Source organism: Balaenoptera musculus, chromosome 6 (genome assembly GCF_009873245.2).
Source record: "Balaenoptera musculus isolate JJ_BM4_2016_0621 chromosome 6, mBalMus1.pri.v3, whole genome shotgun sequence".
NCBI classification, from domain to species: Eukaryota; Metazoa; Chordata; class Mammalia; order Artiodactyla; family Balaenopteridae; genus Balaenoptera; species Balaenoptera musculus.
This window is the reverse complement of record NC_045790.1, coordinates 104,037,050-104,063,873: the sequence shown is the minus strand read 5'-3', so window position 1 is coordinate 104,063,873 and position 26,824 is coordinate 104,037,050. Positions and strand designations below refer to the sequence as shown.

Below are 26,824 nucleotides of genomic sequence, written 5' to 3'. Positions count from 1 at the left end.
TTTGTGAAGACTTGAATAAATGTACATAACTCAGTGAGGGGTAGGTCAGTTTGCAGTGAAGGACAAGCATTGCAAGCCAGGAGACTTTGAATGCCAACAGAGCCACTTGGAGCAAAAAAATGGAAGAGGAAGAATCTCCAGGGGCAGTTCCTCCTTTGAAACACCAAAAAACTGGCAAACACCATTGGAATCAACCTCATCAGAACTCTAAAAGATAGGTAAAGGTTTACATCAACAAGAACATATCGCCAGGAGAAAAATCACTGAAACAGGTTAGAAGATCTTTGTGGAATTTTACATTTCCCAGCCCAACCCCTCGTTGGTCTTGGTCACAGCAGTCTGCATTCCCAAGAATTTCTCCAATATTCGTATAATCTCAGATTTTTCAATGTGGTGCTCTACCTCCTGCTGTTTATTTTATACTCAAAGACTTGTTTAAATCAAGTATTCTGAGGATGAGAGTTCTAAAATAGAGAAGCAAAAAGGCTAAATGAAATCGATCAGAAGGTTGCAATTGGATGAGGGCAGGAAATGAGAGTCTTTGGCGAGCAGAATGGAAACATAACAGCAGTCAGAGCTGTCCCATTGCTATATCATAAAGCCTCACACCATGCAATTAATTCAGCTGAGTTTAGATGTTTGAATTAATAACAAACACTCAATAATTATAGAAAGGATAGTTTAGGAGAGATGGCTTCTTGACATGCTGAAATGGGAATTGAGTTCCCCTTAAGGTTTTTTTCTTGCCTGTTGACGTCATGCAAGGCTACCATGTGCCCCAAAGGGTAGATCTTCCCTACAGACACAGTTATTTTCAAATGCTTTACGGTTTTTGCCTCAGTGAGATTGAGATACAAGGAAAGGGAAGGAGCAGACTCCTGCACTACAATCCCAATTGATAAAAGAAGGTAGAAGGGTTCAGCCCATTCTAATTAATATTTCATCTGAACAAAATTGGAGCCTCCTGGGGTTGGTAGAATCCCAGAGTGATTACATGTAAGTGAGGCTGCCTCATTGGGATGAGCTCTTCTATAGAAAAGCTTTTATGAAAAATGACAAAAAGGGAATCCCTAATTTTGTGGGAATGTGGAGAAGAAGGAACACAGCTCTCCCCAGATTTTCTAACTTGAGTGTGTGAAGTTAGATACAGAGAAAAGGTGAGACTAAGGTTACCCTGTACCCTAATAGTAACTAGATAGGGAATAGAAAATAAGGAATTGTAATCCTCTTGTAGAAAATAGTGTGATACTGGTACCAAAAATACCAAAGAATAGAGTGAGGTACAAATATTATAGTCAAAGAAAGCAATGAGATGGAGTAAATGTCCATTATGACATGGAAAGTTATGTTTTTGAGTGAAAATATGAAGGCTTAGATGGAGAATATGGTCATGCAATCAGAGAGGGTATGGAGAGACATTTCAGTACCCAGGTGCAAGAAATGTGGGACAGAGGACCTAATTTATTTTGTGAGAACGTTGAAGATATATTCTTGAGACAGAAAAAGGGGTTCAGATTTATACATCTCAGATTCAACCTTTGTGGTTCATCAACACGGGGAACAGACTAGAAATAGAATTTAGATCAAGAAGGCATTATAGAGAGCATATTGCTCAAAGAAGCTTCATTTTTTAAATTTAGCTTTCTGATTCTGTGCTTGTGTTTTCAACACTTTCACAACGATTTTCTTCTCCTCAATGAGGAAAGCGCGCTTGATCCTGTCACAGACACATTTAACACACATGGAACCACTATAGGCCCGGCTAACATGTTTTTTCGTTTTACACAACCTCATAAGAACTTCAGGTCTCACAGCATGAACTCCTCGAAGTCGACCTGGGCACACGCCACGTGCAGATTTTGGTGCTTTCCCAGCTTTCTTGGTGTAAAGGTAAACAATTCTATTGCCAGGGGTTCTGGACAGCCTGGTTTTGTTAGAGGCTGTACTGTAGGACAGCCTACGATGGTATGTCAAACGCTGAACCATCCTGATAGATACCGTCCCTGGCAGAGCATATATTCTCTCTTTTAAAATCATTTTGTCTTTAAGATGTCACCTCATGCATTATCCTGTCTCACACTTAACAAATGAAACTTACTTTCATCCGTCTTAAATCTTACTAGATGTATTGGCTCAGGACATAAAAACTTCAAAGGAGTCAAATGAAGGGAGAATCAGATATGTTAAGAAAATGAATGACTTTTCAGACCAGATAACAAATCCATTTTGAAATCAGGGAGTTTCCAGTTCTTTGCTCTCAAAAAAAAAAAAAGAAAGAAAGAAAGAAATTGAAGGAAACCAAATCTACTTGGTACACCATTAAAAATAATTTTTGTTAGTATGTGACACTAATTTCTGTCATATTACTTGGACAGCATTTAGTCCTCTGGAATCTCACAGGACAGACACAAAAAGTCCTTAAGAAATCTAAACATCAATTAACAAAGGAGGCACTGTGCAGTGGTTAAAAGCCCAGACACTGGGTTAGAACCCTGGCTCTTTCATTTAATAGTTGTATGACCTTGAGGAAGTCACTTACCCTCTATGAGCCTAGCTTTTCTTATCTGTAAAATGGGGGAATATTAATAGCACGTTACTCATAAAGTTGTTATAAGGATTAAATGGTATTTCCTGGTCCTTGGCAAGTGTTCAGTAAATGCTGGCAATTATTGTGATCAATTTTTCACACTTGCTCTGCACAGAGTCAATAGATTTTTCTAGGAGGACAGTGTTTCTGCCAACCAGGTCTCTCTACTGTAAACCTGCTCCACTTTGTCATTGTCTTTAAAACGTGGATTCCAGAACTAAGCAAAGCTCTATGAGTCTGGTCTTTCATCACAGGGTAATCATAATGATCTGGTCTGGTCATCATTCATAGCCTTCTGGGGGGATATCAGAGTTAGCAGTCCACAAGCCAGCTGTGTCCATGGCTAGCCCAAGAATGCTTAAACTTCAAAATTCAGTTGTTGGGAGAAAAAGTGCAAATAATTTAAGAGCTGCCTCATGTAAGACACTTTCACGTGCTTTATCTCATATAACCTGTACAGCAATCCTGACATACTTTTAGCCGCATCAATCATTTATTATCCTCATTTCACAGATGAGTAAACCAAGGCTTAGGGTGGTGAATTGATTTGCTCAGCATAACTCAGTGTTAAGGGGTCCGGCTAGACTTCACACTTGTGTCTGGACACCTTGAGTATTCATACATGTCAGGCTACACACCACACTGCTCTTTCACTACTTAGCTTCTGCCCCATGGAAATGGATTTTTTCATCACTCCTGGTCTATCTGTTTTCATATCCCAACTTAAAAGATGTCACCATGGAAGCACTCAAGAGAGTAAACATTAGATTTTTCAATGACAAAAATGTGGAAATTCATAATACACTACTGAACTACCCTGAATTGATTTCAATATGATATGATGAATGAGAGCTGCAAGTTGTAGCCACATTTACTGAGCACTAACTATAAACCAGGAATTGTTCTGAGAGATTTATATGTGTTTTTCATTTGGTGATCACAGCAAGTCTATGATATAGGTATTATTATCTCCATTTTATAGATGAGAAAATTGAAACTCAGAGGGGTTCTGTGACATGCTCAAAGACACAGAGTTAGTAAGCAATAGAACTGCTAATTGAATTCAGTTCCATCTGCCCTCAACGTCCATGCACTTAACATTGGGCTGTGCCATCCCTTAAGCGTCCCCTGACCATTCTGGTTCCTACTTTCCTCTTTGTTTCTTCCCTTTCTGCTGTGCTGTCTTGTGCACTTGGCCAGTGATAAATGTCTATCATATTTTTTTCTAGTTTAATCCTCATTATTGAACTTGAGAGTAGATATTACTGTTCCCATTTTCAGGTCATGAAGTTAAGGGCTGGAGGGTGAATTAACTTTCCCAGGGACACAGGGCATAGAGTTGGAGTCAGGTTGATCATAGATCCGTCTCACTCAGAAGCAATACTCTCTCTACCCCACTTCACACATTTACACCTGTGTTTCTTTCTCTTGCTGCACTTGGGTCCCCTTTGTTAGTCTGTCATTGTAATTGAACTCTCCAAATTGAATCAGGTGGTCTTGAGTTATGGTTTAGGAAAAATGGGAAAGCCTGGGAAGGGACTGAGCTGTGCTTGACCGTCAGCAGGCTATGTCTGCTACCTGGGGCAATGTCCCTACAGCTCCTGTGACAGCTGCTCAGAAGCTAGAGAGAGCCCCAGAGGTGGGGGGAGGGTGGGCTTTCTGGAACTTGGAGTCCTTGTCTTCCTCTAGCTGGCAGAGATCATCCTGCCTGACCCACAGTGCAGCATGTCAGCTCCTTATGGAAGGAAGAGAATAATGTGGTGTGGGGCAAGGGGCTGGGAAGCCAAGAATGGGGAACTGCTAGAGAAGAGTCTTGCTATATATAAAGATGTAGATAAAGAAAAAGCAGGTGGTGTGCAGGAATGGGTCTTGTGCCAGGAATTGGAAGATTTGGGCTTTAGCCCCAGGTCTGCCATGAACACTTCCTCTGAGATCTTGGGAAAATCACTTCACTCTTGGGGACCTCAGTTTCTTCATCTGGGAAATGGGAAGAATAATAGTTGCTTTCCACCCAGAGACTTTGTTAAAAAAAAAAAACAAACAGAGGAAACTATGGGCATAAAAGTCCTTTAACAAGTCTTATGAAACAGTGAGAAGTTTTTTGTTTTAAATTTCTGTTGGAACTTGGGTTTCTATGTAGAATAGGTCCCCATAATTTCTGACAGTCTGATCTATACACTTTCCTGATAATAGAGTTTCCTCTCATTCTAAAGAGACCTAGGCACTTGGATAACATGACTTAGTCTATTCTCTGAGTTTCTCTGTTTGAACATTAATTTCCAGACGTGGAAAAAAAAGTCTGGGTCAATTGTTAAACAAGACAAAGTAGACAACCATGTCCAAGGGCTGATTTTTGGATCATTCAAACCTAATTACCCACAATACCTCCGTAACTGATTGAGCTCTCTGGAATTCCATTCGATAGTTTCTTTTTTGACTCAGGAAAATTTCCCTGAGAGGGAACACTTTTGACTATGCAAATCATTCATTCTTTTTTCGTGGCTCCGTTTTAATTAGGGGAGGGGAGAGAGTCCACAAAGACACAGAAAGTCTGAGGATGGCATAGGGAAGAGACACAATGAAGGGAAAGAAAAAGACAAAGATGACGCGGGGAGTCAAAGACAAACTTCACAAAACACACAATATTGTGCAAAGGATCAAATTTGAGAAAGATGGTCCTCCTTCCAGAAATTACGGGGTGCCTGTGTAGGAATTGTCTGCGGTGGGGCCCTGAGCAGATACTCACCTTACTGTGGATCCCCGCTGGGCTGGCATGGGCTGGACTTGGCAATTCCATTGTCCCTCAGGCAGCACGTGCCATCCTGTTCTGACAGCAGCTCAGAGCGGTCCACTCAGGGAAGACAGAGGAAGTTTCCCAGCACAGAAGGAAGGGAGGCATCAGGGAAGGGCTGGAGGGGTAGAGCAACCAGACTCCTGAGGTGTTTCTGCTTGTCAGGGGCAGGAAGGCACATCTGGGAGAGACACTGGGAAGTTTTTTGTTTTTGTTTTTTGGGAAGTTTTTTATTACACGCTTCTGCATGAATCTCATATTAAAGAAAGATGATTAGCAGCCTTAATTCCACCTGTACCTTAATTCCCCCCCTTGCCATGGACAACACCATATCCACAGATTCTGGGTATTAGGACATGGACCTCTTTGGGGGTTATTATTTCTACTTATCACAACTAACTAGCATACATTTTGGTTTTTGGGGATGGTGACAGATGAAACAACTAACTAGTTGTGTTAAATGGCAAGACCACCCGATAGAGAGATGGAAACGTGGGATACAGCTAAAAATCTCACTTATTTTGGCATCGTTTGATAATAGTCCTTATTTTTTGTTATGGGGTGTAATTGTGTTGCATAAGGAGGAAAGGAAATGTATTAAAATTATATACTTTGTATATATAATTTAAGATGTTGCATCCTCACTTAACCTTCTGTGTGTTGACAGTAGAAAATAAACCATAAATAAATTCGCATGAAATATTTGCTGGGAGTCAGATTGGTCTTTGTTTTCTCAACACCACATGGGATCACAGGGAACCCACAACCACCAAAGGGGAAGGAGCCTAAATGACATCTATTGGAAATGTGTCTTTCCAGGAAAGTTGGAACAGAGAAGTCAGTGAGGCTGAAGATGGTGAGGGTAAGGAAGAAGAAATTGGAAAAGTAGGCACACCGATTTCTTAGGGTCTTTAAGCCATATTAAGGTTGTTACACTTCATCTTAAGATCAGTGGGAATCCTTTGAGAGTTTTTAAACAAGGGAAGTCATTTAGGTTTTAAAAAATAAATAGGTTTTTTTTTTTTTAATTCTCTCTTTGACTGCAGTAGGGAGAATGGATTAACATAATCCAGAGTTCCTTAAGGACCCTCTCTGAATTGAAAAAAAACCCAAATGCATGTATATTGATGAGTGTTCTTTAATAAATGCAACTCTATTTTTTGCACCCTTTTGTTTGAAAAGTCTGCCTCTCATCCGAAATTTAACAGTGGTTGTTGAGGTCCAATCTTCTAGAGATTGCTGTGCAATTGTTGATGATCTGGAATACTCACCACAGAGCATTCATGGGGCAATAACACAGGTGAGTCATCATTTTCCATGCACTCATCCTCAGTGACACAGATACACAAATGCTATTTTGCCACTGAACCAGGAAAAGGTGGTTCTCTTTAACAATCCCTCATTGATAATTTTTCTACTTCACTTATTTGTGAACTTATAAGGAATATGTGAAAAGCAGGTTAAGTTTCCCACTTTTCAAAATAAAACATATATATTTTTGTATGACTGCTAAAATGGATTATTTCAGAGACTGTAATATTCTCAGCCATCCTTCATCTCCAGCAAAGGGAAGTGGAGCATGAGGCCTGAGAACCAGAGCAGCGTGTCCAAGTTCCTCCTCCTGGGGCTCCCCATCCGGCCAGAGCAGCAGGGCGTGTTCTTTGCCCTGTTCCTGGGCGTGTACCTGACCACGGTGCTGGGGAACCTGCTAATCTTCCTGCTCATCAGGCTGGACTCTCGTCTCCATACCCCCATGTACTTCTTCCTCAAACACTTGGCCCTCACTGACGTCTCCTTTTCATCTGTCAGCATCCCTAAGATGCTGATGGACGCGCACACTGAGTACGAATCCATCCCCTATGCAGGGTGCATAGCACAGATGTATTTTTTCATATTTTTTACTGACCTGGACAGCTTCCTTATTACATCAGTGGCATATGACCACTATGTTGCTGTATGTCACCCCCTTCACTACACCACCATCATGAGGGAGCAGCTGTGTGCCTTCCTACTGGCTGTGTCCTGGATCCTCTCTGGTGCTAGCTCTCTTTCCCACACCCTCCTCCTGACCCAGTTATCCTTCTGTGCTAACACCGTCCCCCATTTCTTCTATGACCTTAGTGCTCTACTCAAGTTGTCCTGCTCAGACATCTTCCTCAATGAGTTGGTCATATTCACAGTAGGGGTGGTGGTCATTACTCTGCCTTTCGTATTATCCTAGTATCTTATGTGTACATTGGGGCCACCATCCTGAGGGTCCCTTCAACCAAGGGGATCTGCAAAGTATTGTCCACGTGTGGCTCCCATCTCTGTAGTGTCTCTGTATTGTGCGTCAATATTTGGGCAGTACCTCTTCTCGACGTTAAGCAATTTCATTGACAGGGGCATCACTGTGGCTCTCATGTACACGGTGGTCACACCCATGTTGAACCCCTTTATCTACAGCCTTAGGAACAGGGACATAAAAGGGGCCCTTGGGAAACTCTTCAGTAGAGCAACATTTTTCTCACAATGACACTCAACTTTCATTTAAATCAGAACCTCATTTTGGTTCGTCTCTTGTATTTGATTTTCCATTTGAATATATCTCAAGATTTTAATATCTCCAAGCCCTAAGACAAATGGTGGCATGTTGGATGTACTTGGTAAATGTTTGTTGACCAGAATTTCATTCCCTTATTAACAGTGCTCTCCTGGTATGGAGAAAAGGGAACCCTCCTACACTGTTGCTGGGAAGGTAAGTTGGTAAGTCACTATGGAAAACAGGATGGAGGTTCCTCAGAAAACTAAAAATAGAATTCCCATATGATCCAGCAATCCACTCTTGGGCATATATCCAGACAATACTATAATTCAAAAAGATATATGCCCCCCTGTGTTCTTAAGCAGCACCACTCACAATAGCCAAGACATGGAAACAACCTAAGTGTCCATCGACAGATGAATGGATAAAGAAGATGTGGTACATATATACAATGGAATACTACTCAGCCATAAAAAAGAATGAAATAATGCCATTTGCATCCATCTGACATACTAAGTGAAGTACGTCAGAAAGAAAAAGACAAATACCATATGATATCACTATATATGGAATCTCAAATATGGCACAAATGAACTTATTTATGAAAGAGAAACAGACTCACGGACATAGAGAACACACTTGTGGTTGCCAAGGGGGAGGGGAATGGGAGAGGCATGCAGTGGGAGGTTGGGGTTAGCATTCGTAAGCTATTATATATAGAATGGATAAACAATAAGGTCCTACTGTATAGCACAGAGAACTATATTCAGTATCCTATGATAAACCATAATGGAAAAGAATATTTAAAAAAGAATGTATATATATGTATATATGTTCTCTGCTTTGTTGTAGAGCAGAAATTAACACAACATTGTAAATCAACTATACTTCAATAAAAAATTAAAGAAAAACAGTGCTCACCTTCATAAATAACTTTTTTTTTTTTTAAAAGAAGCCATCCGTGCTTGACTTTTTTTTCTTTTTTTTAAATTATTATTTATTTATTTATTTATTTTTGACTGTGTTGGGTCTTCGTTTCTGTGCGAGGGCTCTCTCCAGTTGTGGCAAGCGGGGGCCACTCTTCATCGTGGTGCGCGGGCCTCCCACTATCGCGGCCTCCCCCGTTGCGGAGCACAGGCTCCAGACGCGCAGGCTCAGCAGCCGTGGCTCACAGGCCCAGCCGCTCCGCAGCATGCGGGATCCTCCCAGACAGGGCTCGAACCCGCGTCCCCTGCATCGGCAGGCAGACCCTCAACCACTGCGCCACCAGGGAAGCCCCCATAAATAACTTTTTAAAAAATATTTTCTAGTTTAGAAAGCTTATTATTTTTGAAAAACCTCAGCTATGGTTTTTTTTTAACATCTTTATTGGAGTATAATTTCTTTACAATGGTGTGTTAGTTTCTACTTTATAACAAAGTGAATCAGTTATACATATACATATGTTCCCATATCTCTTCCCTCTTGGGTCTCCCTCCCTCCCACCCTCCCTATCCCACCCCTCTAGGTGGTCACAAAGCACCGAGCTGATCTCCCTGTGCTATGCGGCTGTTCCCACTAGCTATCTATTTTACGTTTGGTAGTGTATATATGTCCATGCCACTCTCTGACTTTGTCACAGCTTACCCTTCCCCCTCCCCATATCGTCAAGTCCATTCTCTAGTAGGTCTGTGTCTTTATTCCCATCCTGCTCCTAGGTTCTTCATGACCTTTTTTTTTTTTTCTTTCCTAGATTACATATATATGTGTTAGCATACGGTATTTGTTTTTCTCTTTCTGAATTACTTCACTCTGTATGACAGACTCTAGGTCCATCCACCTCACTACAAATACCTCAATTTCATTTCTTTTTATGGCTGAGTAATATTCCATTGTATATATGTGCCAGATCCATTCATCTGTTGATGGACACTTAGGTTGCCACCATGTCCTGGCTATTGTAAATAGAGCTGCAATGGACATTTTGGTACATGACTCTTTTTGAATAATGGTTTTCTCAGGGTATATGCCCAGTAGTGGGATTGCTGGGTCGTATGGTAGTTTTATTTTTAGTTTTTTAAGGAACCTCCATACTGTTCTCCATAGTGGCTGTATCAATTTACATTCCCACCAACAGTGCAAAAGGGTTCCCTTTTCTCCACACCCTCTCCAGCATTTATTGTTTCTAGATTTTTTGATGATGGCCATTCTGACCGGTGTGAGATGATATCTCATTGTAGTTTTGATTTGCATTTCTCTAATGATTAATGATGTTGAGCATTTTTACATGTGTATGTTGGCAATCTGTATATCTTCTTTGGAGAAATGTCTATTTAGGTCCTCTGCTCATTTTTGGATTGGGTTGTTTGTCTTTTTGTTATTGAGCTGCATGAGCTGCTTGTAAATTTTGGAGATTAACCCTTTGTCAGTTGCTTCATTTGCAAATATTTTCTCCCATTCTGAGGGTTGTCTTTTGGTCTTGTTTATGGTTTCCTTTGCTGTGCAAAAGCTTTTAAGTTTCATTAGGTCCCATTTGTTTATTTGTGTTTTTATTTCCATTTCTCTAGGAGCTGGGTCAAAAAGGATCTTGCTGTGATTTATGTCATAGAGTGTTCTGCCTATGTTTTCCTCTAAGAGTTTGATAGTGTCTGGCCTTACATTTAGGTCTTTAATCCATTTTGAGTTTATTTTTGTGTAGGGTGTTAGGGAGTGTTCTAATTTCATTCTTTTACATGTAGCTGTCCAGTTTTCCCAGCACCACTTATTGAAGAGGCTGTCTTTTCTCCACTGTATTTGCTTGCCTCCTTTATCAAAGATAAGGTGACCATATGTGCATGGGTTTATCTCTGGGCTTTCTATCTTGTTCCATTGATCTATGTTTCTGTTTTTGTGCCAGTACCAAACTGTCTTGATTACTGTAGCTTTGTAGTATAGTCTGAAGTCAGGGAGCCTGATTCCTCCAGCTCCATTTTTCGTTCTCAAGATTGCTTTGGCTATTCGGGGTCTTTTGTATTTCCATACAAATTGTGAAATATTTTGTTCTAGTTCTGTGAAAAATGCCAGTGGTAGTTTGATAGGAATTGCATTGAATCTGTAGATTGCTTTGGGTAGTAGAGTCATTTTCACAATGTTGATTCTTGCAATCCAAGAACATGGTATATCTCTCCATCTATTTGTATCGTCTTTAATTTCTTTCATCAGTGTCTTATAATTTTCTGCATACAGGTCTTTTGTCTCCTTAGGTAGGTTTATTCCTAGATATTTTATTCTTTTTGTTGCAATGGTAAACGGGAGTGTTTTCTTAATTTCACTTTCAGATTTTTCATCATTAGTGTATAGGAATGCAAGAGATTTCTGTGCATTAATTTTGTATCCTGCTACTTTACCAAATTCATTGATTAGCTCTAGTAGTTTTCTGGTGACATCTTTAGGATTCTCCATGTATAGTATCATGTCATCTGCAAATAGTGACAGCTTTACTTCTTCTTTTCTGATTTGGATTCCTTTTATTTCTTTTTCTTCTCTGATTGCTGTGGCTAAAACTTCCAAAACTCTGTTGAATAATAGTGGTGAGAGTGGGCAACCTTGTCTTGTTCCTGATCTTAGTGGAAATGGTTTCAGTTTTTCACCATTGAGGACGATGTTGACTGTGTGTTTGTCATATATGGCCTTTATTATGTTGAGGAAAATTCCCTCTATGCCTACTTTCTGCAGGGCTTTTATCATAAATGGGTGTTGAATTTTGTCAAAAGCTTTCTCTGCATCTATTGAGATGATCATATGGTTTTTATTCTTCAGTTTGTTAATATGGTGTATCACGTTGATTGGTTTGCGTATATTGAAGAATCCTTGCATTCCTGGAATAAACCCCACTTGATCATGGTGTATGATCCTTTTAATGTGCTGTTGGATTCTGTTTGCTAGTATTTTGTTGAGGCTTTTTGCATCTATGTTCATCAGTGATATTGACCTGTAGTTTTCTTTCTTTGTGACATCTTTGTCTGGTTTTGGTATCAGGGTGATGGTGGCCTCGTAGAATGAGTTGAGGAGTGTTCCTCCGTCTGCTATATTTTGGAAGAGTTTGAGAAGGATAGGCGTTACCTCTTCTCTAAATGTTTGATAGAATTCTTCTGTGAAGCCATCTGGTCCTGGGCTTTTGTTTGTTGGAAGATTTTTAATCACAGTTTCAATTTCAGTGCTTGTGATTGGTCTGTTCATATTTTCTATTTCTTTCTGGTTCAGTCTCGGAAGGTTGTACATTTCTAAGAATCTGTCCATTTCTTCCAGGTTGTCCATTTTATTGGCATATAGTTGGTTGTAGTAAGCTCTCATGATCCTTTGTATTTCTGCAGTGTCAGTTGTTACTTCTCCTTTTGCACTTCTAATTCTATTGATTTGAGTCTTCTCCCTTTTTTTCTTGATGAGCCTGGCTAATGGTTTATCAAGTTTGTTTATCTTCTCAAAGAACCAGCTTTTAGTTTTATTGATCTTTGCTATTGTTTCCTTCATTTCTTTTTCATTTATTTCAGATATGATCTTTATGATTTCTTTCCTTCTGCTAATTTTGGGGTTATTTTGTTCTTCTTTCTCTAATTGCTTTAGGTGTAAGGTTAGGTTGTTTATTTGAGGTGTTTCTTGTTTCTAAAGGTAGGATTGTATTGCTATAAACTTCCCTCTTAGAACTGCTTTTGCTGCATCCCATAGGTTTTGGGTCATCGTGTTTTCATTGTCATTTGTTTCTAGGTATTTTTTGATTTCCTCTTTGATTTCTTCAGTGATCTCTTGGTTATTAAGTAGTGTATTGTTTAGCTTCCATGTGTTTGTATTTTTTACAGACTTTTTCCAGTAATTGACATCTAGTCTCATAGCGCTGTGATCGGAAAAGATACTTGATACGATTTCAATTTTCTTAAATTTACCAAGGCTTGATTTGTGACCCAAGATATGATCTATCCTGGAGAATGTTTCATGAGCACTTGAGAAAAATGTGTATTCTGTTGTTTTTGGGTCGAATGTCCTATAAATATCAATTAAGTCCATCTTGTTTAATGTATCATTTAACGCTTGTGTTTCCTTATTTATTTTCATTTTGGATGATCTGTCCATTGGTGAAAGTGGGGTGTTAAAGTCCCCTACTCTGATTGTGTTACTGTTGATTTCCCCTTTTATGGCTGTTAGTATTTGCCTTATGTATTGAGGTGCTCCTATGTTGGGTGCATAAATATTTACAATTGATATATCTTCTTCTTGAATCGATCCCTTGATCATTATATAGTGTCCTTCTTTGTCTCTTGTAATAGTCTTTATTTTAAAGTCTATTTTGTCTGATATGAGAATTGCTACTCCAGCTTTCTTTTGATTTCCATTTGCATGGAATATCTTTTTCCATCCCGTCCCTTTCAGTCTGTGTCCCTAGGTCTGAAGTGGGTCTCTTGTAGACAGCATATATATGGGTCTTGTTTTTGTATCCATTCAGCCAGTCTATGTCTTTTGGTTGGAGCATTTAATCCATTTACATTTAAGGTAATTATCAATATATATGTTCCTATTACCATTTTCTTAATTGTGTTGGGTTTGTTATCATAGGTCTTTTCCTTCTCTTGTGTTTCCTGCCTAGAGCAGTTCCTTTAGCATTTGTTGTAAAGCTGGTTTGGTGGTGCTGAACTCTCTCAGCTTTTGCTTGTCTGTAAAGATTTTAATTTCTCCACCAAATCTGAATGAGATCCTTGCTGGGTAGAGTAATCTTGGTTGTAGGTTTTTCTCCTTCATCACTTTAAATATGTCTTGCCGAATTTCTGCTGAAAGATCAGCTCTTAACCTTATGGGGATTCCCTTGTGTGTTATTTGTTGTTTTTCCCTTGCTGCTTTTAATATTTTTTCTTTGTATTTAATTTTTAATAGTTTGATTAATATGTGTCTTGGCATGTTGCTCCTTGGATTTATCCTGTATGCGACTCTCTGTGCTTCCTGGACTTGATTAACTATTTCCTTTCCCATATTAAGGAAGTTTTCAACTATAATCTCTTCAAGTATTTTCTCAGTGCCTTTCTTTTTCTCTTCTTCTTCTGGGACCCCTATAATTTGAATGTTGGTGCATTTAATGTTGTCCCAGAGGTCTCTGAGACTGTCCTCAGTTCTTTTCATTCTTTTTATTTTGCTCTGCAGTAGTTATTTCCACTATTTTGTCTTCCAGGTCACTTATCCGTTCTTCTGCCCCAGTTATTCTGCTATTGATTCCTTCTAGAGAATTTTAAATTTCATTTATTGTGTTGTTCATCATTGTTTGTGTGCTCTTTAGTTCGTCTAGGTCCTTGTTAAACATTTCTTGTATTTTCTCTATTCTATTTCCAAGATTTTGGATCATCTTTACTATCATTATTCTGAATTCTTTTTCAGGTAGACTGCCTATTTCCTCTTCATTTGTTAGGTCTGGTGGGTTTTTGCCTTGCTCGTTCATCTGCTGTGTGTTTTTCTGTCTTCTCATTTTGCTTAACTTCCTGTGTTTGGGGTCTCCTTTTCACAGGCTGCAGGTTCGTAGTTCCCGTTGTTTTTGGTGTCTTTCCCAGTGGCTAAGGTTGGTTCAGTGGGCTGTGTAGGCTTCCTGGTAGAGGGGACTAGTGCCTGTGTTCTTGTTGATGAGGCTGGATCTTGTCTTTCTGGTGGGCAGGACCACGTCCTGTGGTGTGTATTCGGGTGTCTGTGACCTTATTATGATTTTAGGCAGCCTCTCTGCTAATGGGTGGGGTTGTGTTCCTGTCTTGCTAGTTATTTGGCATAGTGTGTCCAGCAATGTAGCTTGCTGGTCATTGAGTGGAGCTGGGTCTTAGCGTTGAGATGGAGATCTCTGGGAGATTTTCGCCATTTGATATTACGTGGAGCTGGGAGGTCTCTGGTGGACCAATGTCTTGAACTTGGCTCTGCCACCTCAGAGGCACAGCCCTGATGCCTGGGTGGGGCACCAAAAGCCTGTCATCCACACAGCTCAGAATAAAAGGGAGAAAAAAAGAAAGAAAGAATGAAAAAGATATAGTAAAATAAAATAAAATGAAATAAAATAAAGTTATTAAAATAAAAAAGAATTATTAAAAAAGTTTTTTTAAATAATAAAAAAGAAGAAATACAGAAAGAAGAGAGCAACCAAACCAAAAAACAAATCCACCAATGAAAACAAGCTCTAAAAACTACACTAAAAAAACCCAAAAAACAAACAAAAAAACGGACAGTTAAAACCCTAGGACAAATGGTAAAAGCAAAGCTATACAGACAAAATCACACACAGAAGCATACACATACTCATTCACAAAAAGAGAAAAAGGGAAAATATATATATATATATCATTGCTCCCAAAGTCCACCTCCTCAATTTGGGATGATTTGTTGTCTATTCAGGTATTCCACAGATGCAGGGCACATCAGGTTGATTGTGGAGATTTAATCCGCTGCTCCTGAGGCTGCTGGGAGAGATTTCTCTTTCTCTTCTTTGTTTGCACAGCTCCTGGGGTTCAGCTTTGGATTTGGACCTGCCTCTGCATGTAGGTCGCCTGAGGGCGTCTGTTCTTCACTCAGACAGGAAGGGGTTAAAGGAGCAGCTGATTGGGGGCTCTGGCTCACTCAGGCTGGGGGAAGGGAAGGGTACGGATGCGGGGCGAGCCTGCAGTGGCAGAGGCCAGAGTGACGTTGCAACAGCCTGATGTGTGCCGTGCATTCTCCCGGGGAAGTTGTCCCTGGATCACGGGACCCTGGCAGTGGCGGGCTGCACAGGCTCCCAGGAGGGGCGGTGTGGATAGTGACCTGTGCTCGCACACAGGCTTCTTGGTGGCGGCAGCAGCAGTCTTAGCATCTCATGCCCGTTTTGGGGTCTGCGCTGATAGCCGCGGCTCATGCTCGTCTCTGGAGCTCCTTTAGGTGGTGCTCTGAGTCCCGTCTCCTCACGCACCAGCAAACAAAGAGGCACGAAAAAGTCTCTTGCCTGTTCGGCAGCTCCAGACCTTTTCCCGGACTCCCTCCCGGCTAGCTGTGGCGCACTAACCCCTTCAGGCTGTGTTCACGCTGCCAACCCCAGTCCTCTCCCTGCGATCCGACCGAAGCCCGAGCCTCAGCTCCCAGCCCCCGCCCGCCCTGGCAGGGGAGCAGACAAGCCTCTCGGGCTGGTGAGTGCTGGTCAGCACCGATCCTCTGTGCGGGAATCTCTCCGCTTTGCCCTCCGCACCCCTATTGCTGCGCTCTCCTCCGTGGCTCTGAAGCTTCCCCCCTCTGCCACCCCCAGTCTCTGCCCGTGAAGGGGCTTCCTAGTGTGTGGAAACCTTTCCTCCTTCACAGCTCCCTCCCACCGGTGCAGGTCCCGTCCCTATTCTTTTGTCTCTGTTTTTTCTCTTTTCTTTTGCCCTACCCAGGTATGTGGGGAGTTTCTTGCCTTTTGGGAAGTCTGAGGTCTTCTGCCAGCATTCAGTAGGTGTTCTGCAGGAGTTGTTCCACATGTAGATGTAGTTTTTATGTATTTGTGGGGAGGAAGGTGATCTCCATGTCTTACTCCTCTGCCATCTTGAAGATCCTCTTGAGTCTTGCTATCTTAACAGCATTGTTTCTCGAGCCACGAACATAGGATGTATTTACAGCTTTAATTTCTTTCTACAATATTTTGTTGTTTTCAGAGCATGAATTTTGCACTGATTTTGATAAATTTATTCCTAAACATGTTATTCTTTTGGTGCTATTGTAAGTAGAATTGTTTCCTTAATTTCATTTTCCTTGCTAATGTGTAGAAATACCATTGATTTTTTTTGTGTATTGTACTTTGCCATCTTTTGAACTTATTTATTAGTTCTCATAGTTTGTTTTTGGATTCCTTAGTATCTTATATATATAAAATCATCTGAAAATAAATACAGTTTTGCTCCTTTCTTTCCAATCTGTATACATTTTATTTTACTTTCTTGTCTAATTGCCCTGGTAGAACCTTCAGTAAATATTGAATAGAAGCAATATTGTTCCTGAACTTGCAGGGGAAAGCCTAGGTAGAGGTGATGGTTGTACAACATTGTGAATATACTTAATGCCACTGAATTGTGCACTTTCAAATGGTTAAAATGGTAAATTTTATGATATTATATTTTACCACAATAAAAAATAAAACAGTATAATTTATTCCATAAGCAAAATAAAAGAAGGATTAATGAAAAAATGTAATATGAATCCCAGAAGAACAAAAAATAAAATTGGAGGGAAAGATTTAGAAAAATAATGGAGACAAAGTTTTTCAGAATTTGATATTAATGACTTCAGATTTCAAAGGTCTATAGAGTAACATAAAGGAGAGGAAATAAAACCTCCAGAGGTTTAATAGATTTTAAGAATTTCTATGTCAAAGAGAAAATTCTGGAATAAAGGGAAGTTTTCCTACAAAGGAACAGTAATCATATTCACATCAGACTTCTTAATAGCTACACTGGGTGTAAAAAGACAATGAAATGTTTTTAATGTATAGGGAAAATACAGCTTTGAACCCAAAGTTTTATATCCAACAAAGTTGCTATTCAAATGTAAAGATGTATTACAAATATTTTTAGGTAAATAAAGCCTCAGAAATTTTGCCACACAAAGAGAGTTGTGGAGGAAACACTCAAATAAAAAGAAAAACATTTTTAGGAAATGCTGAAAGATGTATGGAAATCAAGACATGGAAGCAACCTAAATGTCCATTGACAGAGGAATATATAAAGAAGATGTGGTACATATATACAATGGAATATTACTCAACCATAAAAAAGAATGAAATAGTGTCATCTGCAGCAACATGGATGGATCTAGAGATTGTCATTCTGAGTGAAGTAAGTCAGACAGAGAAAGACAAATATCACATGATATCACTCATATGTGGAATCTAATTTTAAAAAGATACAAATGAACTTATTTACAAAACAGAAACAGACTTATAGATACAGAAAACAAACTTATGGTTACCAAAGGGGAAACCTGGTGTGGGGGGGAGGGATTAATCAGGAGCTTGGGATGAACATACACACACTACTATATATAAGATAAATAACCAACAAGGACCTACTGTATAGTACAGGGAACTCTGCTCAATATTCTGTGATAACCTATATAAGAAAAGAATCTTGAAAAAAGAATGAATATATGTATATGTATAACTGAATCACTTTGCTGTACACCTGAAACTAACACAATATTGTAAATCAACTATACTCCAATAAAATTAAAATATTAAAAAATAATAAACACTCAAAAAATAAAATATCCTCTTTATAGCAAAAAAAAAAAAAAAAAGAATGGTCAAATATCTTGATAAAATTTGGGGTTTTTTTAAAAAGGCTTAAACTAACTAAACTAAAGGAAAAATTATAAAGTATACCCCTTGTTAATCAGAATTAAAATCTCTACATATCATTATCAAAAGATAACCAAGCCAATAAAAAGAAGATATAAGAATGACTAATAGGAAAATGTGTTCAACATTATTAAGAATTGGAAAAATGAAAATTAAAACCACAATGAGGTACCACTTCATATACCCTAGATGGCAAAAAAGTATTTCTATTGCGGGAGAATATTTTGTTTTCTGATTTATTTACCTGAAAACGAAAGTTCAGAGAGGATAAGTGAATTTCATATCACAGAGCAGTTCATTTAGGACTGGGGCTGGACAATGGACCAAGGTTTTTCCCACAATGGATACTTTAGATATCAGTATTCCCAGATGTCTCTGCTAAATCCAGCAGGGAGCTCTGGGGATTGTACCAGAAACTACAGGTAGATAACTTCTCTTTTCCTGGGATTCTATTCGGTCTTGCTGACCCAGGACATGGGATGGCCTGCCCTCGTTTCTCCTTCATTGGAGCAGGTGAGGGTTCCCTGTCCCTGTCTTAAACGTAGGAGAAGATTCTGTCTTTTTATCTGGCCGTCAAATATGACTTCTCCACTCTTAACAAGTGAGAACTGAGAGCACAAGAGTCAAACCTCTGCCTTAACATGAAGAAATGATGACTCTTCCTGGCCAAGCTCAGGACTGGCAGGCAGTAAGTCATTGGCCATACTTCCCCCTTCTCGGTCAGTCAAGAGAAGCAGAATGGTCCACTGGAAATAGTTCCAAGAATCCTGCTTTTGGTCCTAGTTGTAGTGTGGGTCTTGGGCAGATTACAGCAACTATTTTATTTTATTTTATTTTATTTATTTTTGGCTGCACTGGGTCTTCGTTGCTGCACGTGGGCTTTCTCTAGTTGCAGTGAGCAGGGGCTACTCTTCATTGCAGTGCACAGGCTTCTCATTGTGGTGGCTTCTCTTGCTGTGGAGCACAGGCTCTAGGCGCGTGGGCTTCAGTTGTTGTGGCTCTCAGGTTCTAGAGCACAGGCTAAAGGCTAAAGGGACTTCTCTAGGCAGGAAACACAAGAGAAGAAAAAGACCTACAATAACAAACCCAAAACAATTAAGAAAATGGTAATAGGAACATACATATAGATAATTACCTTAAATGTAAATGGATTAAATGCTCCAACCAAAAGACATAGACTGGCTGAATGGATACAAAAACAAGACCCATATATATGCTGTCTACAAGAGACCCACTTCAGACCTAGGGACACAGACTGAAAGGGACGGGATGGAAAAAGATATTCCATGCAAATGGAAATCAAAAGAAAGCTGGAGTAGCAATTCTCATATCAGACAAAATAGACTTTAAAATAAAGACTATTACAAGAGACAAAGAAGGACACTATATAATGATCAAGGGATCGATTCAAGAAGAAGATATATCAATTGTAAATATTTATGCACCCAACATAGGAGCACCTCAATACATAAGGCAAATACTAACAGCCATAAAAGGGGAAATCGACAGTAACACAATCAGAGTAGGGGACTTTAACACCCCACTTTCACCAATGGACAGATCATCCAAAATGAAAATAAATAAGGAAACACAAGCGTTAAATGATACATTAAACAAGATGGACTTAATTGATATTTATAGGACATTCGACCCAAAAACAACAGAATACACATTTTTCTCAAGTGCTCATGAAACATTCTCCAGGATAGATCATATCTTGGGTCACAAATCAAGCCTTGGTAAATTTAAGAAAATTGAAATCGTATCAAGTATCTTTTCCGATCACAGCGCTATGAGACTAGATGTCAATTACTGGAAAAAGTCTGTAAAAAATACAAACACATGGAAGCTAAACAATACACTACTTAATAACCAAGAGATCACTGAAGAAATCAAAGAGGAAATCAAAAAATACCTAGAAACAAATGACAATGAAAACACGATGACCCAAAACCTATGGGATGCAGCAAAAGCAGTTCTAAGAGGGAAGTTTATAGCAATACAATCCTACCTTTAGAAACAAGAAACACCTCAAATAAACAACCTAACCTTACACCTAAAGCAATTAGAGAAAGAAGAACAAAATAACCCCAAAATTAGCAGAAGGAAAGAAATCATAAAGATCATATCTGAAATAAATGAAAAAGAAATGAAGGAAACAATAGCAAAGATCAATAAAACTAAAAGCTGGTTCTTTGAGAAGATAAACAAACTTGATAAACCATTAGCCAGGCTCATCAAGAAAAAAAGGGAGAAGACTCAAATCAATAGAATTAGAAGTGCAAAAGGAGAAGTAACAACTGACACTGCAGAAATACAAAGGATCATGAGAGCTTACTACAACCAACTATATGCCAATAAAATGGACAACCTGGAAGAAATGGACAAATTCTTAGAAATGTACAACCTTCCGAGACTGAACAAGGAAGAAACAGAAAATATGAACAGACCAATCACAAGCACTGAAATTGAAACTGTGATTAAAAATCTTCCAACAAACAAAAGCCCAGGACAGATGGCTTCACAGGCGAATTCTATCAAACATTTAGAGAAGAGCTAACACCTATCCTTCTTAAACTCTTCCAAAATATAGCAGACGGAGGAACACTCCCAAACTCATTCTACGAGGCCACCATCACTCTGATACCAAAACCAGACAAAGATGTCACAAAGAAAGAAAACTACAGGCCAATATCACTGAGGAACACAGATGCAAAAATCCTCAACAAAATACTAACAAACAAATCCAACAGCACATTAAAAGGATCATACATTATGATCAAGTGGGGTTTATCTCAGGAATGCAAGGATCCTTCAATATACGCAAATCAATCAACATGATACACCATATTAACAAACTGAAGGAGAAAAACCATATGATCATCTCAATCGATGCAGAGAAATCTTTCGACAAAATTCAACACCCATTTATGATAAAAGCCCTGCAGAAAGTAGGCATAGAGGGAACTTTCCTCAACATAATAAAGGCCATATATGACAAACCCACAGCCAACATTGACCTCAATGGTGAAAAACTGAAACCATTTCCACTCAGATCAGGAACAAGACAAGGTTGCCCACTCTCACCACTATTATTCAACAGAGTTTTGGAAGTTTTAGCCACAGCAATCAGAGAAGAAAAAGAAATAAAAGGAATCCAAATCAGAAAAGAAGAAGTAAAGCTGTCACTATTTGCAGATGACATGATACTATACATAGAGAATCCTAAAGATGCTACCAGAAAACTACTAGAGCTAATCAATGAATTTGGTAAAGTAGCAGGATACAAAATTAATGCACAGAAATCTCTTGCATTCCTATACACTAATGATGAAAAATCTGAAAGTGAAATTAAGAAAACACTTCCATTTACCATTGCAACAAAAAGAACAAAATATCTAGGAATAAACCTACCTAAGGAGACAAAAGACCTGTATGCAGAAAATTATAAGACACTGGTGAAAGAAATTAAAGATGATACAAAAAAAAAAAAAAGATGATACAAATAGTTGGAGAGATATATACCATGTTCTTGGATTGGAAGAATCAACATTGTGAAAATGACTCTACTATCCAAAGCAATCTGCAGATTCAATGCAACCCCTATCAAACTACCACTGGCATTTTTCACAGAACTAGAACAAAAAATTTCACAATTTGTATGGAATCGCAAAAGACGCTGAATAGCCAAATCAATCTTGAGAAAAAAAAACGGAGGTGGAGGAATCAGGCTCCCTGACTTCAGACTATACTACACAGCTACAGTAATCAAGACAGTGTGGTACTGGCACAAAAACAGAAATATAGATCAATGGAACAGGATAGAAAGCCCAGAGGTAAACCCACACACATATGGTCACCTTATCTTTGATAAAGGAGGTAAGAATATACAGTGGAGAAAAGACAGCCTCTTCAATAAGTGGTGCTGGGAAAACTGGACAGCTACATGTAAAAGAATGAAATTAGAACATTCCCTAACACCATACACAAAAATAAACTCAAAATGGATTAAAGACCTAAATGTAAGGCCAGACACTATCAAACTCTTAGAGGAAAACATAAGCAGAACACTCTATGACATAAATCACAGCAAGATCCTTTTAGACCCAGCTCCTAGAGAAATGGAAATAAAAACCAAAATAAATAAATGGGACCTAATGAAACTTAAAAGCTTTTGCACAGCAATGGAAACCATAAACAAGACGAAAAGACAACTCTCAGAATGGGAGAAAATATTTGCAAATGAAGCAACTGACGAAGGGTTAATCTCCAAAATTTACAAGCAGCTCATGCAGCTCAATATCAAAAAAACAAACAACCCAATCCAAAAATGAGCAGAAGACCTAAATAGACATCTCTCCAAAGAAGATATACAGATTGCCAACAAACACATGAAAGGTTGCTCAATATCACTAATCATTAGAGAAATGCAAATCAAAATTACAATGAGGGGGGCTTCCCTGGTGGCGCAGTGGTTGAGAGTCTGCCTGCCAATGCAGGGGACGTGGGTTCGAGCCCTGGTCTGGGAAGATCCCACATGCCGGGGAGCAACTAAGCCCGTGAGCCACAATTGCTGAGCCTGCGCATCTGGAGCCTGTGCTCCGCAACAAGAGAGGCCGCGATAGTGAGAGGCCCGCGCACCGCGATGAAGGGTGGCCCCCACTTGCCGCAACTAGAGAGAGCCCTCGCACAGAAACGAAGACCCAACACAGCCATAAATAAATAAATAAATAAAATTACAATGAGGTATCACCTCACACCAGTCAGAATGGCCATCATTAAAAAATCTTCAAAGAATAAATGCTGGAGAGGGTGTGGAGAAAAGGGAACCCTCTTGCACTGTTGGTGGGAATGTAAATTGATACAGCCACTATGGAGAACAGTATGGAGGTTCCTTAAAAAACTAAAAATAGAACTACCATATGACCCAGCAATCCCACTACTGGGTATATACCCTGAGAAAACCATAATTCAACAAGAGTCATGTACCACAATGTTCATTGCAGCACTATTTACAATAGCCAGGACATGGAAGCAACCTAAGTGTCCATGGAGAGATGAATGCATAAAGACGATGTGGCATATATATACAATGGAATATTACTCAGCCATAAAAAGAAAAAAAGTTGAGTTATTTGTAGTGAGGTGGATGTTCCTAGAGCCTGTTATACAGAGTGAAGTAAATCGGAAAGAGAAAAATATCATATGCTAACACACATATATGGAATAAAAAAAAAATGGTTCTGAAGAACCTAGGGGCAGGACCAGAATAAAGATGCAGACATAGAGAATGGACTTAAGGACACGGGGAGGGGGAAGGGTAAGCTGGGAGGAAGTGAGAGAATGGCATTGACATATATACACTACCAAATGTTAAACAGATAGCTAGTGGGAAACCGCTGCATAACACATGGAGATCAGCTCGGTGCTTTGTGACCACCTAGAGGGGTGGAATAGGGAGTGTGGGAGGGAGACGCAAGAGGGAGGGGATATGGGGATGTATGTATACATATAGCTGATTCACTTTGTTATACAGCAGAAACTAGCACAACAATATAAAGAAATTATACTCCAATAAAGATGTTAAAACAAATAAACAAACAGACCAAAATAAAAAAGATAGCAAGACTGTCAAAACTGATATATATATTTAATATAATTCCTCCCCAAATCCCTGCTCAAACTGATCTGTATATTCAATATAATTCCTGCCAAAAGCCCAGTTCAAACTGATCTATATATTCAATATAATTCCTGCCAAAATCCCAGCTGGCTTCTTTGCAGAAACTGACGAATTGATCTTAATCTACATATGGAAATTCAAGGAATCCAGACTAACAGAAACAATCTTGAAAAAGTAGAACAGCCAGGATTCACATGTTCTGATTTCGAAACTTAGTACAGAACTACAGTAATCAAGATAGTAGGATACAGGCATAAGATAGACATATAGATCATTGGAACAGAGCTGAGAACCCAGAAGTAATCCCTACAGTTACATCCAATTGAATTTTGGTAAGGTGTCAAGACAATTCAATGTGGAAAAGAAACATCTTCTTAACAAATGGTACTGGGAAAAGTGAATCTCTATATGCAAAAGAATGAAGTTGAGCTCCTTTTTCCCACATTGTACACAAAATTAACTCAAAATGGACTATAGACCTAAATGTAAGAACTAAACTATAAAACTCTTACAAAAAACATAGGACTGAACCTCTATGACCTTGAGTTTGGCAAAACCTTCTTAGATCTTACACAAGCACCACAAAAAAAAAAAAAAAAATTAGATTCCATCAAAATTAAAGCCTTTGCGTTTAAAGTAGTACTATCAAGAAATGAAAAGTCAACCCACAGAAACAGCCACATAGCACAGGGAGAGCAGCTCGGTGTTTTGTCACCACCTAGAGGGGTGGGATAGGGAGGGTGGGAGGAAGATGCAAGAGGGAGGGGATATGGGGATATATGTATATGTATAGCTGATTCGCTTTGTTATAAAGCAGAAGCTAATACACATTGTAAAGCAATTATACTCCAAAAAAGATGTTAAAAAAATAAAATAAAATAAAATTGGAAATGGGCCTAAATGGAAAAAAATAAAAAAGTCAACCCACAGAATGGGAAAATATTTGCAAATTACATATTTGATAAAGGACTTGCTTCTAAAGTATATAAATAACTCTTACAACTTGTTAGAAAAAAATCCAATTTAAAAGTGAGCAAAGGATCTGAATAGACATTTCTCTGAAGATATACAGATGGCCAATAAGCACATGTAAATATGCTCAGTATCTTTAGAGAACTAAGAGTCAAAACTACAATGAGATACCACTTCATACCCACTAGGATGATGAAAACCAAAAAGGAAAACAATTTCAAGTGTTGGTGAGGATGTGGAGAAGTTGAAACCCTCTTATATACATGGTGGGAATGTAAAATGGTGTGGCTACTTTGGAAAACAGTCTGGCAGTTCCTCAGAAGTTAAATATAGAGTTACCATATGACCCCTCAAAATCTAATCTTAGGTATATATCCAATAGAAGTGAAAACAGGCCTCACAAAAATTTGTACACAAATGTTCTGAGCAGCATTATTCAGAATAGCCAAAAAATTTTTTTAAATCCAATGTCTATCAGCTGAAAACTGGATAAATAAAACAGAGCCTATCCATACAATGAAATATTATTTGGCAATGAAAAGGAATATAATACTGATGTATGCTACAGTTTTTTTATTTTAAAGATGGCAGTCCTCCCTAAGCTGCTTTATATGTTCAATGACATCCCAGACAAAATAACAACAGTTTTGTTTTTGTCAAGCAGAATCTAAAATTTAAATGGAATTACAAAAGGAAAAAATAGTCAAGATAACATATTCAGTCATTTGATTTATGACAAAAACATTATTGCAGTTTAGTGGGGAAAGAATGTAATTTTCAGTGAATTCTTGTGTATCTATTGGATATCCATATGGAAAAAAATTAATCTGAATCCATGTCTTAAAACATACACTAAAAAGTGAACCCAGATGGACTTTAAATACATATATTAAAAAATATTAAAGATGAACCAAGAAAATTCAAAGACAAAATCTTAGAGTAATATCTTTAAGAACTTTGGACAAAGATTTCTTAAACAGGACACAAATAGAATTAACCCCATTGGAAAAATATGCATTACATTAAGATTAGAACTTCTGTTCAACAAAAGATATTAATATAGAGAACAAGCAAGCTACATAATGAAAGAAAAAATTCTTCATACACATATCCAACAAAGGACTCATAACTAGAATATTTAAAGAACTCCTGGAAATTAATTTATAAAAGCAGACTACCCAGTAAAACAGCAGCAAAGGACTGGGAACAGGTCCTTTGTAAGAGAGGATACCCAAATGATCAACAAGCATAGGCAAAGGTGATAAACTACAGGGCTTATCAGACAAATGCAAATTCAAACCATAACACAGTTCTTCTACAAACACATAAGAATGTATACAGTGGAAAATATGGGTGGTATAAGTGTTGGCGAGGAAGTGGACCATGCTTTTTCATATATTACAGGGATGATTGGTACAAACACTTTAACTTTCTTGTATTATCTATTAAGGCTGAAAATATGCATTCATTGTGAACCCCAAACTCCATTCTTAGGTGTATAGACAAGTCCCAAACTGGAAACAATCCAAATGTCAATCAAAACTAGAATGGATGAATACATTAAGGCATATAGACCCATTTGAAAACGATAAAGCCTTGAGACAGAGTTAACCGTAATGATACTGAACAAAAAAAGTGGAACACAAAAAGAGTACTTACTGTATGCTTTATATAAGGACAAAAACATCCAAACTGGTAAATAGTGTTAAAGATCAGGATAATGGCAATAAAGTAATCTGGTTAAACACACTGTTTTAAAGTCACACATATCTGAGATTAAGTCTTAGGGCGGCTACTTACCTGACCTCTCTGGGCTTTACTTTGCTTCTCTGCAAATTTGGAAAATGTTAGCACCCTTATAAGAGGCTTGTGCTGAGGATTAAATAAATTGTACATTAAAATGCATAATTAATGCCAGCTGTGCTCGATGCCATTGCATA

The 26,824-nt window shown here is 38.7% G+C and overlaps 2 protein-coding genes across 2 annotated transcripts in view; one reads left to right on the top strand and one right to left on the bottom strand.

The window, feature by feature from the left end:
* Positions 1-1,623: 1,623 nt before the first annotated feature.
* LOC118896416 (60S ribosomal protein L34-like) lies at positions 1,624-1,986 on the bottom strand. The gene has a single exon (XM_036854184.1). The coding sequence runs from the start codon at positions 1,984-1,986 to the stop codon at positions 1,624-1,626; it is 363 nt and encodes a 120-aa protein (XP_036710079.1).
* Positions 1,987-6,957: 4,971 nt separating this feature from the next.
* Positions 6,958-26,824, top strand: part of LOC118896415 (olfactory receptor 1L8-like) — a 64,346-nt gene continuing 44,479 nt past the window's right edge. The window contains 1 exon segment of the mRNA XM_036854183.1: positions 6,958-7,451. Within this exon segment, the coding sequence (XP_036710078.1) occupies positions 6,958-7,451 (494 nt within the window).

Excerpts from the sequence above, each read along its gene's own strand:
- LOC118896416 (XM_036854184.1), bottom strand. The coding sequence starts at position 1,986 with ATGGTTCAGCGTTTGACATACCATCGTAGGCTGTCCTACAGTACAGCC.